The sequence below is a fragment of the Ilyonectria robusta genome (assembly GCF_021365365.1).
Source record: "Ilyonectria robusta strain PMI_751 chromosome Unknown BGZ61scaffold_11, whole genome shotgun sequence".
Taxonomy (NCBI): domain Eukaryota; kingdom Fungi; phylum Ascomycota; class Sordariomycetes; order Hypocreales; family Nectriaceae; genus Ilyonectria; species Ilyonectria robusta.
In genome coordinates, this window is record NW_025764445.1 from 536,684 (window position 1) to 553,373 (window position 16,690).

At 53.3% G+C, this 16,690-nt stretch overlaps 7 protein-coding genes across 7 annotated transcripts; 5 read left to right on the forward strand and 2 right to left on the reverse strand.

The window, feature by feature from the left end:
- Window positions 1–92: 92 nt before the first annotated feature.
- BGZ61DRAFT_533053 (fungal-specific transcription factor domain-containing protein) lies at window positions 93–2,275 on the forward strand (the record flags this gene model as incomplete). The annotated part of the gene is made up of 5 exons (XM_046253948.1): window positions 93–277; window positions 331–526; window positions 580–1,090; window positions 1,149–1,239; window positions 1,291–2,275. 5 exons carry the CDS (start codon window positions 93–95, stop codon window positions 2,273–2,275), a joined length of 1,968 nt encoding a protein of 655 aa, XP_046103661.1.
- Window positions 2,276–2,877: 602 nt separating this feature from the next.
- On the forward strand, window positions 2,878–4,755 carry BGZ61DRAFT_452983 (NADP-dependent oxidoreductase domain-containing protein). Its single transcript, XM_046246021.1, has 7 exons — window positions 2,878–3,168; window positions 3,222–3,288; window positions 3,390–3,489; window positions 3,541–3,686; window positions 3,735–3,859; window positions 3,913–4,456; window positions 4,507–4,755. The coding sequence occupies exons 1-7, from the start codon at window positions 3,047–3,049 to the stop codon at window positions 4,549–4,551; spliced, it is 1,149 nt and encodes a 382-aa protein (XP_046103662.1). The 5' UTR covers window positions 2,878–3,046; the 3' UTR covers window positions 4,552–4,755.
- A 2,336-nt stretch (window positions 4,756–7,091) lies between these two features.
- On the forward strand, window positions 7,092–8,993 carry BGZ61DRAFT_353888 (esterase; the record flags this gene model as incomplete). Its single annotated transcript, XM_046240564.1, has 5 exons — window positions 7,092–7,775; window positions 7,836–7,925; window positions 7,987–8,152; window positions 8,204–8,558; window positions 8,696–8,993. 5 exons carry the CDS (start codon window positions 7,092–7,094, stop codon window positions 8,991–8,993), a joined length of 1,593 nt encoding a protein of 530 aa, XP_046103663.1.
- A 380-nt stretch (window positions 8,994–9,373) lies between these two features.
- BGZ61DRAFT_518384 (uncharacterized protein) lies at window positions 9,374–10,739 on the reverse strand. Its single transcript, XM_046252359.1, has 2 exons — window positions 10,553–10,739; window positions 9,374–10,498 (listed from the first exon to the last, which is right to left on the reverse strand). Exon 2 carries the CDS (start codon window positions 10,468–10,470, stop codon window positions 9,430–9,432), a length of 1,041 nt encoding a protein of 346 aa, XP_046103664.1. The 5' UTR covers window positions 10,471–10,498; window positions 10,553–10,739; the 3' UTR covers window positions 9,374–9,429.
- A 613-nt stretch (window positions 10,740–11,352) lies between these two features.
- BGZ61DRAFT_452987 (Alpha/Beta hydrolase protein) lies at window positions 11,353–13,367 on the forward strand. The gene is made up of 2 exons (XM_046246022.1): window positions 11,353–12,243; window positions 12,301–13,367. The coding sequence occupies exons 1-2, from the start codon at window positions 11,805–11,807 to the stop codon at window positions 12,972–12,974; spliced, it is 1,113 nt and encodes a 370-aa protein (XP_046103665.1). The 5' UTR covers window positions 11,353–11,804; the 3' UTR covers window positions 12,975–13,367.
- Window positions 13,368–13,591: 224 nt separating this feature from the next.
- On the forward strand, window positions 13,592–14,341 carry BGZ61DRAFT_40579 (acetyltransferase-like protein). The gene is made up of 2 exons (XM_046243142.1): window positions 13,592–13,744; window positions 13,811–14,341. The coding sequence occupies exons 1-2, from the start codon at window positions 13,714–13,716 to the stop codon at window positions 14,314–14,316; spliced, it is 537 nt and encodes a 178-aa protein (XP_046103666.1). The 5' UTR covers window positions 13,592–13,713; the 3' UTR covers window positions 14,317–14,341.
- Window positions 14,342–14,366: 25 nt separating this feature from the next.
- Window positions 14,367–15,530, reverse strand: BGZ61DRAFT_533059 (uncharacterized protein; the record flags this gene model as incomplete). The annotated part of the gene is made up of 1 exon (XM_046253949.1): window positions 14,367–15,530. One exon carries the CDS (start codon window positions 15,528–15,530, stop codon window positions 14,367–14,369), a length of 1,164 nt encoding a protein of 387 aa, XP_046103667.1.
- Window positions 15,531–16,690: the final 1,160 nt, after the last annotated feature.

The following is a 16,690-nucleotide window of genomic DNA, read 5'->3' on the forward strand; positions in this document are numbered from 1 at the left end:
CGACATATATCGCGTTTAACAACTCAATTGTCTGTGCCATCCCCCCACGCCGGTGAGTAAATCACCACCTCGTATGCGCGACGCCGCCCAGAATGGATCACGACGGGGATAGCGCAAACGCCGCAAAGCGCCGGCGCGGCCGCACGGCGACAGCCTGCATTGCGTGTCAGCGCAGGAAGAAGAAATGCAACCGGCAGTGGCCGTGCAATCACTGTCAAGAACGCAGGATTGCTCACTTGTGCGATTTTGGGGGTTCCAAGACGGCACAACGAGCGCAGTAAACACACCTAACAATCATCATCAGATCATCTGCTCACCTTGATGCGGTAGACCAAGGAGCTCCTCGACCATCGCTCATCCAGAACAGCCAGCTTCAAAGGTTGAGACGACGGCGACAGCGACGGCGATATTGGTGACGACAACGACGACGTCGACATCATCAGACGATTCCATCTTGTTCCCAGATGCAGCCTCCGCCGTTCACATCCTCGGATATGTCAAAAGCGGCATGTTTGAAGCGGTCATGGTAATTAATTTAGTTTCTGCCATCATGATCACCTCCTAATTTTGATGTTCTAGGATACGCAACCATCAAATGACTCCCGAGTGCTAGATTTGCCAGCCTCTGTGTTGCAAGCAACTCGTGCCCTGCCTCCACGCCCATACACGGATATTCTTGTCCAGAACTTCTTCGACAGAGTGAATTACCATTACGGTATATTGCACCAGCCATCATTTGTGACTACCTACACAGAATGGTGGTCCCATCGCCGTGAGCCTCAGTACTCACGGAGCATCTCTGGCATTGCGATGGCGTGTCTCCTACTTCGGATATGCGCCAACTCAACTCAGTTCATCTCCTCTACTACAAAATCTCAGCTAGAATCAGACCTTGGGGACTCGGTCGAAAGCATCAGCAAGGACTACCACGGGGCAGCTGATATACTCAGCGACGTCCTCCCAGCTGGTGCCGGCGGCCTGGTCAACGCCCAGCAGCTCTTTCTCGGGGCTACATGGCTCAAAGCAGAAGCAGAGTTTGTCAAGGCCTGGCATCAGCTGGCTGCCTGCGTGAGACAAGGACAGGAAATTGGTGGGTTCACAAAGCCACACGAGGTATCTGGAAACATGGCTGATGATAGAAATGGTAGGTATCCACCTCGATGACCTACCCGGCGGCATGACTGTATTTGAGAGGGATTTGAGAAGGAGACTATGGTGTGCAGCATATACCTGGGACAAGTGAGTGGTTACCGAGTTTCTTTGTCTGTGTCGCTAATAAAATTGATCTAGATTTATGGCTGTTACATTTCACCGACCACCCATCATCCAACCTGGTGACACAGTTCAACCACCCAACCAGAGTCTCGATAGTTCAGCAACAAATCCCGAAATTCCATCTCCTTCTGCAGCCAAGGTATTTGAAAATCAACTTGCAAGGCACTTGGTGGAGTCAGCACCTGCAACAAATAACTATGTCGACATGCTCGCATTTGCCGAGAGATGGATGCTTTCACTACCACCTGTCTTTGGCGTCGCCGACCCAGACAGGCAATGGGATGCGGAGTACCCGTGGCTGGCCTTCCAGCGTCTACAGTTGCACTCAGTTGGCTACATGACACAACTAATACTTCTCCGGCCCCATATTGTATCACAAGTGGATGCTACTCACGACGAGCAGCCGGAAACGGAGCGATCTCGTTCGGTACACCATGCTGTTGATATTAGTCTAAAGGCCATGGCTGTGAGCAAAGAATTCTTCGATTTGTGTTTTCCAGAAGCGGCCAAATATTTCATGGTGTCCTTCTGCCCCTTCGACAATGCGGCGTCGCTGTGTTCTCTGCTGTTGCACGACACTGAGGGAAATAAAGTACCGAGACGCCTGGAAGTAGTGGCGGCCATTGGAACAGCTCTGTATGTGTCTCACTGTCTGCGAGGGTACACAAAGATGTCCGACGTCACATGGAGTATTCTTACCGCGCTCATATCGCATATCGATTTTCAACCAGCTGAGAAAGACGTACTGGACGAAGCTGCTCGGTCCGGTAAGACTCGTATCAATGGCGTCAATACAACGCAAGTCGAACCCGAGACATCCTCCTCTGAAAATCTCAATTTCATGGTGAATGGCCAACCATCTACGAGTGGCCAATTCGATCTCTTGGACGCATCCTTGGCTATGGAAAACGGAGTACAGGGAATCGACTTGGGAATTCTGGACGGGTTGTGGGACTGGCAAAGTTTGCAATTGGACTTCGTTGGAGATTCTCTTGTCTAAGGCAAGAAATTTGGGTCTATTTCTGGGTAATACTCACTGAAGGCCTCTATCGCCGCTTTCATGATTGTTGGGCAGAGTAACACCGTTAACGCCGCCTGCTGTGGTATGGCACCGCGGAGCATCCAGGCGGAGAGAGTGGACCGGGCGGAGAGAGTGGACAAGGCGGAGTGGATTCCGTCAACTACCAGCGACGGGCCGAGGCTAATTGCCGAATGGATCAAGCCAAGCTTGGCTCAGACGCCTGAAGACTGGGGCCATACTCTTCTGGAGGTTAGCTGCTGGTCCTCACCGTCTCAAGTGGTGCGGGAACATCAAAATGCATTGCATCATGGCATCATCATTCATGTTCATTGGTCTCCCCTTGACCCTGCCACATAACCTAAACTCCGATGTTCCAATAATGCAGTTCGTTTAGAGCCCACTCACCGGATCGCAAGACCCGTGCTGTACGTGAGGGAAAGGCTACTCTGGCGTGATGGAGTGCCCCTCGCAACCACTAGCCCGGCGTTTAGGTCCGGAGTTTAGACAAACGACGATAACGACGACGTACAGACGTCAGGGTAAACGTACTTAAATATCCTCTATGAGCAAGTAGAGGAGTAATTAATCAGCCCCCCCAAGAAATCCAAGCAGTTCTACATATAAAGTACCACCCGCTTCTCGCTATATTTCCCCCCACATCAATCCAGTCCTTCGTTGAGATCAAGCTTCGCTCTCTCACCTCTACTAATAACCGAATTTTCGTACCTCTACCCGAAAACCACTAGCACTATGGCTCTCCCATTCGCCCCCCCTCCCAAGAGTGCTCTGGCCCGATACCGACTGTTGTCGCCCTCGGCTGCCGTCCGAGTTAGTCCTTTGTGCCTTGGCACCATGAACTTCGGCGACGCTTGGTAAGACTTCGTTAAAATCGTGCTTTATTTGAGTAACACTAACTCCGGTACAGGAAGGGGTACATGGGTGAATGCGACCAGGCCACGACTGAGTCCATTCTTGACTTTTATTATGATCAGGTAAGGAAATTTATCCAGACCGCGGAGAGCAATGATACTAACGTTTATAAAGGGAGGTCGGTTACACTGTCTCGAATAATTTACTATGGATCCTGACCAGAGTAGGAAACTTCCTTGATACCGCCAACAATTATCAGTTCCAGGAATCTGAGAAACGGATCGGAGAATGGATGAAGAAGCGAGACAACCGCGATGAAATGGGTATGGTGCCCTCTTACATCTAGTCCATCACAACACTAACATCACAACAAGTCATCGCTACCAAGTACACCATTAACTTCAATGGTGGCCCTCATGAGAAGAACATCATGTCGAACTTTACTGGAAACGGCACCAAGAGCATGTTTGTTTCCATTCGCAACAGCTTGAAGAACCTCCAGACCGACTATGTTGACATTGTACGGCATCGTGGCCTTTAATTCATCCTCATTGCTAATTTCTCACAGCTCTACGTCCACTGGTGGGACTACAGCACGTCCATCCCTGAGCTGATGCAGGCACTCAACCAGCTTGTCATCTCTGGCAAGGTCCTGTATCTTGGCATTAGCGACAGCCCTGCTTGGGTCGTGGCGTAAGTAATTGACAGCTCTTTTAGAGTACACCGGCTCACTTATTTAAACACAGTAAGGCAAATGCGTACGCTAGACAGCACGGGCTCCGGCCATTCTCTGTCTACCAGGGTCTCTGGTCTGCATCCAAGCGTGACTTTGAGCGAGAAATCATTCCTATGTGCAAAGACGAGGGCATGGGCATCGCCCCCTGGGGAGCCTTGGGCGGCGGTAAGTTCAAGACCGAAGAACAGCGGAAGGTGAAGGACGGCCGCCAGGTCGAGGCTACCGAGGCCGAGATCAAGGCCAGCAAAGTGCTCGAGTCGATCGCCAACCGCAAAAACACCATCATCACTAGCATCGCTCTCGCCTATGTCATGCACAAGACGCCGTATGTTTTCCCCATCGTCGGCGGACGAAAGGTGGACCATCTCAAGGGCAACATTGAGGCGCTCAACATCAGCCTGAGCGACGAGGACATTCAAGAGATCGACAATGCTGTCGAGTTTGATCTTGGATTCCCTCACAGCTTCCTCGTCCAGCCTGGGCAGAGCAATGGAACTCAGGATGTTTGGTTGTTGAAGATGGGCGGCACATTCGACTATGTGTCCGACAAGAAGGTAAGCTTAAGGAGTATTGAACATTGCAACACGCAGCTGACCGGTATTAGCCTATCTCACCCGCCAAGGAAGTCAAGGAAGAAGTCAAGGAATAAGGGGGCAGAAAGTCCGCCTTTGAGCCATTATCAGCAATGGTTACCAGATCGCTAATCATTATCGGGCTGGAAGACACGGCAAGCACAGCTCACCTCTAAGATTGTATACCGTGCTGCCTGGCAGTCATTCCTCATATTAGTTATCCTGTACGAAGGTTTCAATTCAGCCGTTTTTCCAGCTATAAATGACAGCATTTGCATGAATTATTCCATCCTAGCTTGGGTCGATGCTTACCAGGTCCTCAATACTGTGCTGTGATAGGCCGAAAGTGGAAGTAAGGTCATTTTGTGGACGCGTAACCATGTATCGACCTACTGGGCACTGATGACGGCGATCCCAGTCCACTTGGAATGTCTTGACTCCTTCGGGCCCCGTTCGAACTTTCTTTTATTGACAAAAAAAAGGGCCCTGCAAATAATGTGCTCACAACGCATCATATGACCGGGTTGGAGGGGACGCGGCCATTTAAACTTCCTGTTGAAGCTCCGCGATCCCAGCATCTACATCAGAACGCTCACCTCCACCTGGGCAATGAAGTTCGATCGATGCCGTCATATGGCCTAGGGTAGACAAAGTCAGCATCATTTGTATGAGTCTTGTGAACGAGCAGACGAGGGAGACCCTGTCCACAACCTCGGGCTTGCCTGCCCGGATGCAATCCACAGCCCTGTTATGGATTGCGACGACCCGGGAACTCAAACACGCTCGTAAAAACGGGCAGTAATTGGGCCACATTTATAGAAACCCGAGACCGAAACCGATGGCGAGGGTTGACATGTGAATCCCTTGTTGTTCAAAGCTGGAGACTATCCCACTATTACGCTGGGATCCGCGATTGTTTTTGAACTTATTTACTGGCCTCTCTATTTTGGGTGGCTTTTATGAGTGTCAGCGTGCTGGCTTTCTGGAGAACATGGCGACCTAGCTGAAGGTCCCAAGGTGAAATGAGACAATGCCATGTTCAAACGTCTTCCTCATGTCGTACTACACTAAAGCCGAGAAATGAGTGCTATGTAGACTATGGGTGTCGGCTCTTCCAGTTCTTAGACTGCCTAGCTATTCAGAGTGTGAATGGACTTAATATTGAACAATGATTAATCACTGCGGAAGAAGTTCGTCCAATCGGTGAGTCGTTAGCCGGCTAGGACGGGCGAAAATGCGACACTCCGGCCTTGGCGAAGACTTGGTTGTATTCTAGGGGGCTTGCATTTCCGTGATCAAGGGTGCGTGGGTCATACCGAATTGTGATATACGAGAATGTGATAAAATCGGATCTGATAAAGTCCCCCAGTTTCCTGTGTCCACATGCAAACCCGTAGTACCTCTTCGCAGGGCCAATTCGTATAGACACCTTGTACGATCTCGTGTTGGGATTCTCCTCAACGCGGCAGCGTAGCGACTTAATAAATTCATTCTTGAACCATTTTTGACGACGCAATACCAGAAAGTGGTAGGGAAAATCCCATCGGTATCGAATGGCCGTCGGCGTTTTTGTGTCGCTCCGCTTCCCGTCTTCGATGGGCTTCCTCTCGGCCCGCTTCAGCCCCCTGCTGACGTCTCCAAGGCATCGCCTTTCTGTATGCTCGCCATTTATTCTTGGTTCACTAATTGCGACGTTTACCCACGTACGCAAGGCTTTTAAGTGCCAGGAGTACCTCTGCTGTGGCGAGACTATGGTGGCGTTTCCCACTAGACATGGGACGCTAAGGGCGATGACGACGAGCTCAGCCGGAATCCTTCCCGAACAACGGCTCGAAGATCCGGCGTCTACTCATGCCAACGAACGGGAGCTTAGTATTTTAGTCGTGGTTTTCAGGCAGCGTCGTAAGACGAATTGAATTGCAACCTGGCCGAATCTCGCAAGCTGCAGCAACTTCTGTCCAGGTGCTTACGATGTCGACAGTCCTTCATAGCGCGGCTAATATCTCTGAAGCAATACATTATGCGATTGAAACTGGCGCGTTGCGGTGTCGATCCATGCCCCCCGGTGTCGGATCAAAAATAAACTCGGCTTATTGAGGCTGATGATCGAATTCACCGAGAATCTTCAAGGGCCAGTGCCGTCATAAGGCGATTTGCAGATGGACCAGCACGGACAAGACCCATAAAAGCGTACGCGTATGCGATGAACCGGTCTGGGGGATGCTTGTCTGTTTCTACAATAGAACGGCTTGTGCCGAACCTGGCGATGTATCCCTTCCATACATCTTCGCACCGACGTGCCGCTAAACTGTACATGGGCATCTCCTCCGCGTTGAAGCTTGAACATCGGAGAGGTCTGGGGTAGAACGGTCGTGGCCACGTCCGACGATGACGAGGCCACGCGCATCTTCTTGGCCCCTTCAGTAGTTGGTAATATCGGCGGTACTCGCTCAAGCCCTGGAATTGACGTCGTGGGGTGGAAGTCAAGAGCTCTTGAGCAGATGGGGTAGGTTGGCGGTGGACAGCAGCACGACTTATAAGATGTAGTTACAATCCATCTAATCAATCGATCCCCTTCAGTTCAACGGTATCAGGCACCTCATCTCAGGATCCAATAATGCATCTGCTCTCCAACCTTCTGCTTTCTCTGGCGGCGTCAGGCACCCTGGCCGCCAAAATCCCCAACGCGAACCAGCAAAAGGTCAAGGCCACGACCACATCGACATCCCAGGCCACTCCGACCGTCTCTCTCGACTACTGCGACGTCGCCGCCGTCGCCGGAAACTCGACCGTCGGGTATTGGAAGTACCAGAACATCCGCTTCGCCAAGGCTCCCACCGGTGACCTGCGCTGGGCCAAACCGCAGTGGCCCGCCGTCGAGACGGAGATCAACACCGGATCGCTTGCGGATGCCGATGTCGACTGCAGCTCCGAGGAGGATTGCCTGTTTCTCGATGTCTGGGCTCCCGCGAACTCGGCGGGCAAAAAGCTCCCCGTCATGGTGTGGACTTATGGCGGAGGCTTCACCGGTGGAAGTAAATCGCAGAACACGCCTGAGGGCCTCTTCGACCTGAGCACCGACTTCGTCTACGTCGCCTACAACTACCGACTGGGAATGACTGGTCTTGCCAACGGACCGACTTTCCTCCACGAGGGCGGTACTTCCAACACCGCCATTTGGGATGTCCAGCATGCGTTCGAGTGGGTTCAGAAGTACATTGGCAAGTTCGGTGGCAACCCGGACGAGGTGACTGCCGTCGGCTTCTCTGCTGGGGGATCGCAGACCCTGTTCCAATTCACTGTAGGAAACCCTGAGGGCGTGGAGATGCAAAGTGATTGCTCATTGACTGACTCTGTTTAGCGATTCGCCGGTCGCGCTGAGCAACTCTTCGCTCGTGCCTATGTCATGTCTCCCGGATTTGTTCCTGGAGCAGGCCATCAGCATGCCGAGGTGGGTTTCTTTTAGACACCAACTTTTCATCCTGTGGCTTTTGCGCTAATACAATGCATAGGCCTTTTGGCAGAACGTCTCTACCGCAGTGGGTTGTACCGACGGCCACCTCGACTGCATGCGCGAGGTCGACTTCGCCACCCTCACCAGCGCCGCGGACGATGTCGTCGACGCATATGACTACCAGTTCCAGCCTCGAGTAGATGGCGAAATAGTTGCCGACACCTGTAAGTCTTGTAACATTATATCACCGGTCATCAATTGCTAAATCCCCCAAGACGAGGCCCAGTTCTACCAGAAGCGCTTCAACTTCACCGGCCCCGTGGTCCTGAGCCACGAGCAACACGAGGCCAACAGCCAGGCCTACTCTGGAGTCGACACCGAGGATGACGTGGCCACCTATCTCCGCATCTTCTTCCCGGCCATCGCGGACGAGGTTGTTGACGAAGCCTTGGCGCTTTACCCCGAGGACGATTACACGAGCGCCGGTCTGCGATTCGCGGACATGAAGCAGCACTTTGACTTGACGGCGCATAACCTGGCCGCTACCCAGGCACTCAACAACAAGACATGGAACGCCATGGTTGCCCTTGACCAGGCTACTCATGGAACTGACCAGAGCTACTACTGTGAGTTCGGCCGATAAAAGTGTGGGCTACATTCTAACCATTCGTAGGGTACAGCACGTACACCTTGTCTTCGGCAAGCAGCTCCAGCTCCAACTCCAGCTCCAGCTCCAGCTCCATCTCAACCGCAACTTCATCTTCCAGCGCCGCAGCTACTGGAGTCTCCTCTTCTAACTCCACAACTGGTGGCCCAGGAGGAGGTGGCGGCATGAGCAGCACTTCTGTAAACTCAACCATCGCCATCACCATGCAAAAATACCTGATGTCTTTTGTCCTTACTGGCAACCCCAACAAGAAGTGGGCGGATGATAAGTTGTACTGGCCACAGTACAACGAGGACACCGCGGCTACGGAGCTAGTCTTCAACACCACCATGTACACCCAGACCGATAGCCTCCTGAACGACCAGGCGCTGTTCTGGAACAAGGCCAAGTGGTATTAGGCCATCTTGCGTACATGGAGTTTATTTCCCTGTAGTTATTTTGAGCTCATTCTGTATTTATAAAAACCATTGCATCATTAGCGACAATCAGGCCTATGCTACCTTCAGCCGAATTTGACTGCATCACAACCGCAATAGATACCACTTTCAAGATACTGACATGCCGAGTCTTCTGAGCATACCAGATCTTTTAGATCTCAAGGGGATGTTTACTTAAATTGGGTGATGACTTTCCTCCCCAGCCAAGACTAATAATGCAGGAGTCGAATGTGCCACAGTGGGATTCATCCTTGGTATTTCAGGCAACGTCAAGCAGCATGAACCCGGAAACTGCATACATTAATACTTCGGGACGTATTGAGCAACAACGATAAGACCCTGAACGTGTAATTATTAATACTCTGTACCGAATAATATCTTCACATCTATCCTTTGCCTAACTGTCGGACTCGTAGAGGCTCCGAATGCTTCCCTCCACATGCTCCACCTTGAGTCTCTCCTCCGGAATATGGATACTCAGCAAGTTTATCCTCCATTCCGGATTCAGTGGTGACCCCTCGGGTCCCAAATCTTGCCAGAAATGCAGCGTGGCATGGTCGGCAGTACCATGAAAGGCGAAATCGGTTGGACAGCGAGAGCAACACCCCTGCACTTCCATGCCACCGGCCTCAAATCCCTCCAGCATCGTGCTTGAGAGGGCGAGGTTCGGGTCCGGTGGAGGCGTTGGTTCAATTGCCCGGAGCGCTTCCAATCGGGCGAAGTCGGAGAAGATGAAGTTTTGGTGCGAGCAGACCGTCAAGTAGCTGATGGCCTTCGCCGAGACGTCCACCCTATTCCTGTGATAGTGGAAGACTCCTAGCATCAAGAACCTCCCTCCAACGATCTTGGGGTAGTATGATTGATGGCACCTAAGATCCACGACGCTTGAGACGCAGTTCATGTGACTCGGGGACAGGACGGCCTCGAGGTACTTCCGGTACCTCCTCTGGATCTTTTCCATGCGTGCGTACTTGAGAGCGAGTTGCACGTGGTGGTGGCAGAGTCGTCGGTCGTAGTTCATGGGGTAGTATTCTTCCCGGAGAGGAGCCCGAGGACAAGAGCTTCTCTTTACCTTTTTCGAGTTGTCGAAAACGCGGAGAGGATGGAGTTTCATGCACAGCTCGCATACCCATCGGTCGGGCAGTTCGCGTGCGATGCTGACGAGGAACTCGACGGCCTCGTCACGGGTGAGGTAGTCAACAGAAAGGCGCAGACGACCAACGGCGAAACGCAGTGAGCGGCAGGTCTGGAGCACGACCATGATGTCGTGTTCAGGCAGCATTTCGACAATCGTGAGGAGTATCTCCACGGGAAGTTGGAGAAGAGGGCAGTCCGCGTTCTGCGCCTTCTGCACATGCTGTACTTCCCGACACTCCCCTTGTGCCAGGGTCGCGGCCTTGATCCTGGCGAGGATGTCGACATCTTTGAAGAGACTCATGGCGATTGTTTTTCTTTGAGGACGGGGTCTGGGTTGTTGGTATGTGAGCAAAGTCCATCCTGTGGTAATCGGGGGTCCTGACCTGTCTTTATATTCCAGCAGGAGCCACCAAGGTCGCACAGTTTTCCATCGCCGTGTGCCCAAGAACCCGTTAACTTCGGTGTCGGCACCTTGTAGCTCAGCCGTGACGATTTTACCGGCCCTTGTTGGTCATGGAGTTGATGAGTGTAGTGTCAAAACGTGGTAACCTTGATGGAGACTTGGCCAACTTGAGAATTTTGAAGAGCATGGCCGCCAATTTCTGCATGGTATTGGTGTGTTAGGTGTTAGGCCAGTACGGTGAATCATGTCACGGGCACAGCCCCCAAGGTTGAAATCCGAAAATTCTGCGTGGTGTCTTTGACCATCAACATGCTGTCTGTCAACATGGCCAGAAACTCGCACGACTTTTTTATCCCAAGACTGCAATAGCACTTGGACTGTAGTGGAATCTCAAGTACTTTACAACAACGTAAGTGATGAAGACTTGGAAAAGGGTTTGGCTATAGGCTACAGAAGCGGTCGATCAAGCTTGAAGCCATGGTTAAATCGTTGTCGCTACGACTCCTACTTCGTTCAGCCGATAAGAAGGCAAAGGCCTTGGCAATTGCCTCTTTGGCAAAATAGGTGTGGAGCCAGATACCCAGATAGATGAATCGTTACATGGGTCTTCATTCCCATGCCCTCCTCCAATGCGTCTATGGTCCAACCAAGCACCCTTATCACCAGGAACAGAGCGTTATTTCCGTAGCACAACTACGCCGCACCCGTCCCTTGTGTGCGCCTACGAAGGCATCACCAATGCCGAGCTGCCTCCAGAGAAAAAAAAACTTTGAGCATTGACTGCAAGGAACGGTTTCACGGCCTCGTGAAAACCCCGATGCTCCACCAACTAACAAAAACCAAAACAACACTGTCAAGCTGAACATCGCCAAAAGGGCTCCACGTCTCCATATTAACGGCTCCGCCGCGATGGATCCGTGTCGTCACAGAAGATAGCATGATAGGCAGGGACAGGCAATATCGCCCGGCCAGGAACCAGATTGAGCGAGACGATTGGCCGCTTCGCCATGTTTGCCCCCTATCGGGCGATCATCCCATGTCCACAAGCGCGCCGGTGATACAGTTAAAACCTGGCTCGTTCCCAGGGCATCCTGGCGAGACAGGGAGTCTTCGATTCCCAGTCTTGTTGCAGAGGATCTCGGTCGTTGTTTCATCGTCACAGTCGCTTCTGTCGTCCTTTGCTTGCTTGCTGTCTTTCGCCTCAGACTTCCTCCTCGCTACACCTCGCGACCATGAGACAGGCAATCGCCATCCCGCTGCTCCTCGCGGCCGCCACCGAGGGCCGCGATATCGCCTCGCGCGCCACCGACTGCAAGGACGTGCATGTCTTCCTGGCCCGCGGCAACAACGAGCCGTACCCGGGCCGCCAGGGCAAGCTGGTCACGGCCATCTGCTCGGGCTTGAGCAGCTGCGACTACGAGGACATCCAGTTCTACAACCCGCTAGAGTCAGTGTACTGCGATTCCGTCTTTGAGGGCGCCGCGAACGGCATTAGCCAGATCACGGCGTACAACAAGGCGTGCCCGGACTCGAAGCTCGTCGTCAGCGGATACTCGCAGGGCGGACATGTGGTGGGCGACATTCTGGGTGGTGGAGGCGGCACCTTTTTCCAAGGCTGCGTCCAGGGCAGCAACGAGGGATTGAACGCAGACTCGGCCCCCGGAAACAAGAGTAAGTGAGACGAGACAATGCTTCACCGGGATGCGACTGACGAAGACGGTGCCGTAGTTGTCGCGGCCCTGATCTTTGGTGATACTCGCCACACGGCCAACCAGCCGTACAACGTGCTGAGCGGCGCTGGAGCGGACGGTCTCTTCCCGCGAACGGCTGCCATGCTTACGAATCTCGTCACGTACGGCGATGCGCTCCACAACTACTGCGTCAAGGAGGATCCCATCTGCGCTGGAGGCGACGTCGTGGCTGACCACCTGAACTACTTTGACGTGTACAGCGACATGGCTGCTGCGTGGGTGCATGAGCGGGTGAATGCCACCGAGGATTCGGCTTCCACTTCGACTTCTGCTTCGAGTACCAAGACCACCAAGACGAAGAGCACGACTACCACGGAGGAGGCTACTACCACAGAGGAGGTTACTACCACGGTGGAGGCCACAACCACTGAGTCTGCTTCCGAGGGGACGACTACCGAGTCCAAGTCCAAGACCCAGAGCGCATCTGCCACCAAGACCAAGTCCGAGACCACCGAAGTTTCATCCACCACCAGCGACGCCTCATCGCAAACCACGGCCGTCACTACAGCATCTTCCGCCTCTGGATCCGGATCTTCCGCGTCCGAGACCACGAGCGCCGCCGCGGCGACGACAAGCGACAGCAGTGCCGGGTCGCGCAATTCTCAGCTCGGCGCTGTCCTGTTCGCTCTCGGCGCTGTCCTAGCGTTTTAATCGCGGCAATGCGAAGCTGAGGGGAGATGATGCGACGGGGCAGAAGAGAAAGGGGAATGTGAGACGATCATGCCAGCTAAAGACCTGCCTTGTATATACCCCAGAGAGGATTCAGTCCTCGAGATGATGATAGAGATGTGCATATAATTCAACGACTGGGACATGAGATTTAAGGATTTTTTAGGGTTGATCGAGGCGCCGAGCGCTAATCTACAATGTTAGCGGTAGGGGGAAATTGACAAATGACTGACCAATCGGGTACCCGTCGTATGTGAGTGATACTTGAAGTAAAGATCGATCTGTGGCTCTACCTACCTAGACAAGCAGCCATTGATCGCATTAGATGAATAAACCAATGTCCGTCTTTCCCGGAAAGGCAATCAGGGCTCTGAGTTCAAGCATGAAACGCAACCACCAAGACCCAATCCGGCATCGCCGAAAGAAAGTCCACAGCACCATCCCAAATCCTTCCACTCTCTTCCAATGCTAACCATTGCACTGAAAGACTGGTATACACTAGCACACAACCAACAAAACCCCACTTCCTGTCCCGGACCAGGCGCGCCCTTCCCTTCACACCGCGATTACAGAATTGCCCCACCAACATCGCATCACAAGGCTTATAAACTCCCCGGATTGCCGCTTCTATTTTCCTTCTAGACTATTGTCCGTCTATAATTGGGTTGAGGGTATCTTCGACGCTACAGAACACCAAAGAAAAACGCCTATCATCCACACAATGGCTACAATTCGACACGCACGCCGGGAGGGTAAGCCCCGCTCTCCGGACCGTGTGGGGAGGTCTCAAGAGCTGCCAGATACTGACTGAGACATAGACGCCCCCGTTATCCTGGAGCTCATCCAGGAGCTCGCCGACTACGAGCGTGAGCCAGATGCCGTCAAGGCCACAGTCCAGACCCTGACAGATACCATTGCGTTCGCACCCTCAGACGCCCCCGACTCGCACATGCCCATCACCGAGCCTATATCGTCGACCCGCCCCGCTAGGTGTCTGTTGCTCATTTCGCCCGAGGGCGAGGCCGTGGGCATGGCGCTGTACTTCTACAACTACAGCACCTGGCGGTCGCGGGCGGGCATCTACCTCGAGGACCTGTACGTGCGGCCCAAGGGGCGAGGGATGGGGTACGGCAAGAAGCTGCTGAGCGCGCTGGCCAAGCAGGTGGTCGCCGTGGGCGGCTTCCGTCTTGATTGGGTGGTTCTCAAGTGGAACGAGCCCAGCATCAACTTCTACAAGAGCCTCGGCGCTCAGGCTATGGACGATTGGGTGGGCATGCGGGTGGAGGGCGAAAGCCTGGCCAAGTTGGCCAGTCTGACTGACTAGACAAGCCGTGCGACGTGCAATAAAACGGGGGACCGGGTTAGAATGGCGTTTCAGGAGCTGTTGCTGGGAGGATCCGGTAGCTTTACGCCCTTGTCATTGACGCCTTCAAAAACGTCGAGCTGGGACTTCCTCGCTGGCCTTAGACCAGATCGTGAAGTGCCCCAAGAGAAATTTTGTTTCAACGACCGCGGGTCCTGCTCCATCACCGGTGTGATTTGCCAGAGCCTCGTGTATGCTCGCCTGTACCATCGTGGAGTGATTTCCCGCCGAGCCAGCTGTGCCTGGTATGGCCCGGTATCTTCCTGACCGGTACGCCGGATTCGCTTCGGGGACTTTTCCCGCTCGACTTGATTGACGTTGTAGCTAGCGTAGCCCTCCCAGTCCCAATCTACCGCACTGGACGTTGATTTATCGTCGTGTAGGAGCTTCCCAGGCGCTCGTCGCTCGGAAATCTTCCAATCCTCGTCGACGTCTTGGGCACCGGCGCTCAGTCGGCCAAGCACCTCCCACTCGTTCTTTTCGAGGGGAACCATCATCTTGGCCGCAGCCTTCTTCCACCATGTGCCCTTTTTAGAGTTGACAAGGTCCTCGACGGGCGGCTTGCCCCAGATGGTGGTCTTGGGGACATATTGGTCTTCTTCGAGATTTCTGATTTCGCGGGAGAGCCAGATGAGGGGGTTGGCCTTCTCCATCGTTCGCTGGCTTGAGAGAAGTTTGAGTAGCTTCGGTTTATCCCAGTCGAGGTGGAAGGCGTGTTTGGGTCTCTTGTCGGAGTTTATAGTCGCCGTTCCATCGAGCTGGCTGGTGGGTGGGCTTTTGTCGCCAGACTTGACCTTTGCCCTGGTGTTGTCGGTCGCATGCAGGAAAGCTTCCAAGTCCTCCGAGTTGTTTGGGCCAGTGTCCGGGAAGACGAAACTCTTCATCAGCTTCCGCCGGCGAATCCCTTGTCTGCCAAAGGCCATACGCATAAAGTTTTGCATCGAGGCTCTGTGACCATCGTTGGCCGACCTCAGGGTGTTGAGCAGTTGGAATGCGCGGGCGCGATGCTTCTGTTGTCGGTCGTCATTCTTGCGGTAGTTTCGGTATCGTTCGCGGATGGTGGAGATGATCGGGGATCGCCACGCGGGGGGGAGATAGGTACATTCACGAAGGAGATGGCGGTACACATGGAGCGGCGGGAGGAAGCTGGAGATGGAGTTGTTTGGTCGCGGCATTGTGATCGATTGAGGAGAAGAAAAGAGGAAGAGGGCGGGTTTCAAGTAAGAGGCAAAAGCCCCAGGATGGAAGGGGACAACTGTTAGGGTAGCTTGAATTGACCAATAAGGGAAAGTTGTAAATTGAGCGATGTGCCTTGTTGCTCAAGCTTGTGAATTTTGGTGTTTAGGATTATCCGTGAACAGCGGCGAAACTTCGGCTGATATGCACAAAGTACTATGACTGGATGTGCACCTCACCTTGCATAATGTTTATGTTTGGCGCAACGAATACTACCTTACCTTTGCATGTTTTGTTTGTTTTCATGCAAAGGGATGATCTAGAAGTAGCTTAAATGTATCTCTTGAGTCAATTCTGTCAAGTTCAATCGTCATCGCACATCCCGACTTGTAGCATAGATAATAATGCGTCCATGTTTGCACAATTGGATGCCGAGTCCATGCCCATGTGGCTCCACTCAAAGCTCAGGTCGAGACGAACACGGCCTTTGAGGCCAGCAACAGTGGTTGCATTAGCGGTCTCACCAACGCGTGCAGGTGCTGAAACCAGTGGTCATGGGCGTCGGCTGCCTGTAACACAGGGCCCTATGACGCTGTATCCAGACGCCTCGGGCGATTTATGCATTCACCGCTGTGCTCGAGGCTTAAGCCCCTCTCGCCCGGACGCGGAGATACCTTGGCCGAGGCCGAAAAGGTGGGACTCGAGTCGAGCGGCGCGGCGCGGGGTTGCGTCACGTATGATTTACGCGCGCGACACGGTGGGAGGGACACGAAATCACGAAACCGACACGTCTCGATTAATTGAACGCATTCCACTTTAACGTGCGTGCGTGAGCGTGGACGTGAGCGACCGTGAGCCAGCGTGAGCGACTTGCTGCAAATCAGAGCCCAGGTACACGAGTGAACCAGTGCGTCGGCAACCTGCAGCAGCACATCACGAAAGCACGATAAATGCCGTGCAGTAGCACACTTGGCTTTCTTGATTCTGCACTCGCCGAGTATTTTCTCCCCAATTGCCTTTTGTGACCCTGCTGCTCTGCTGCCCGCAGTACTCCGAGCATCCAGGCCCGCAACCTAGCCATAATTGGCATTTCTACAGGCCGTTTCAGTGCGCAAGGGCGCTAAACCATTGACTCACAACGTCCCCCGTGCGGCGCTTC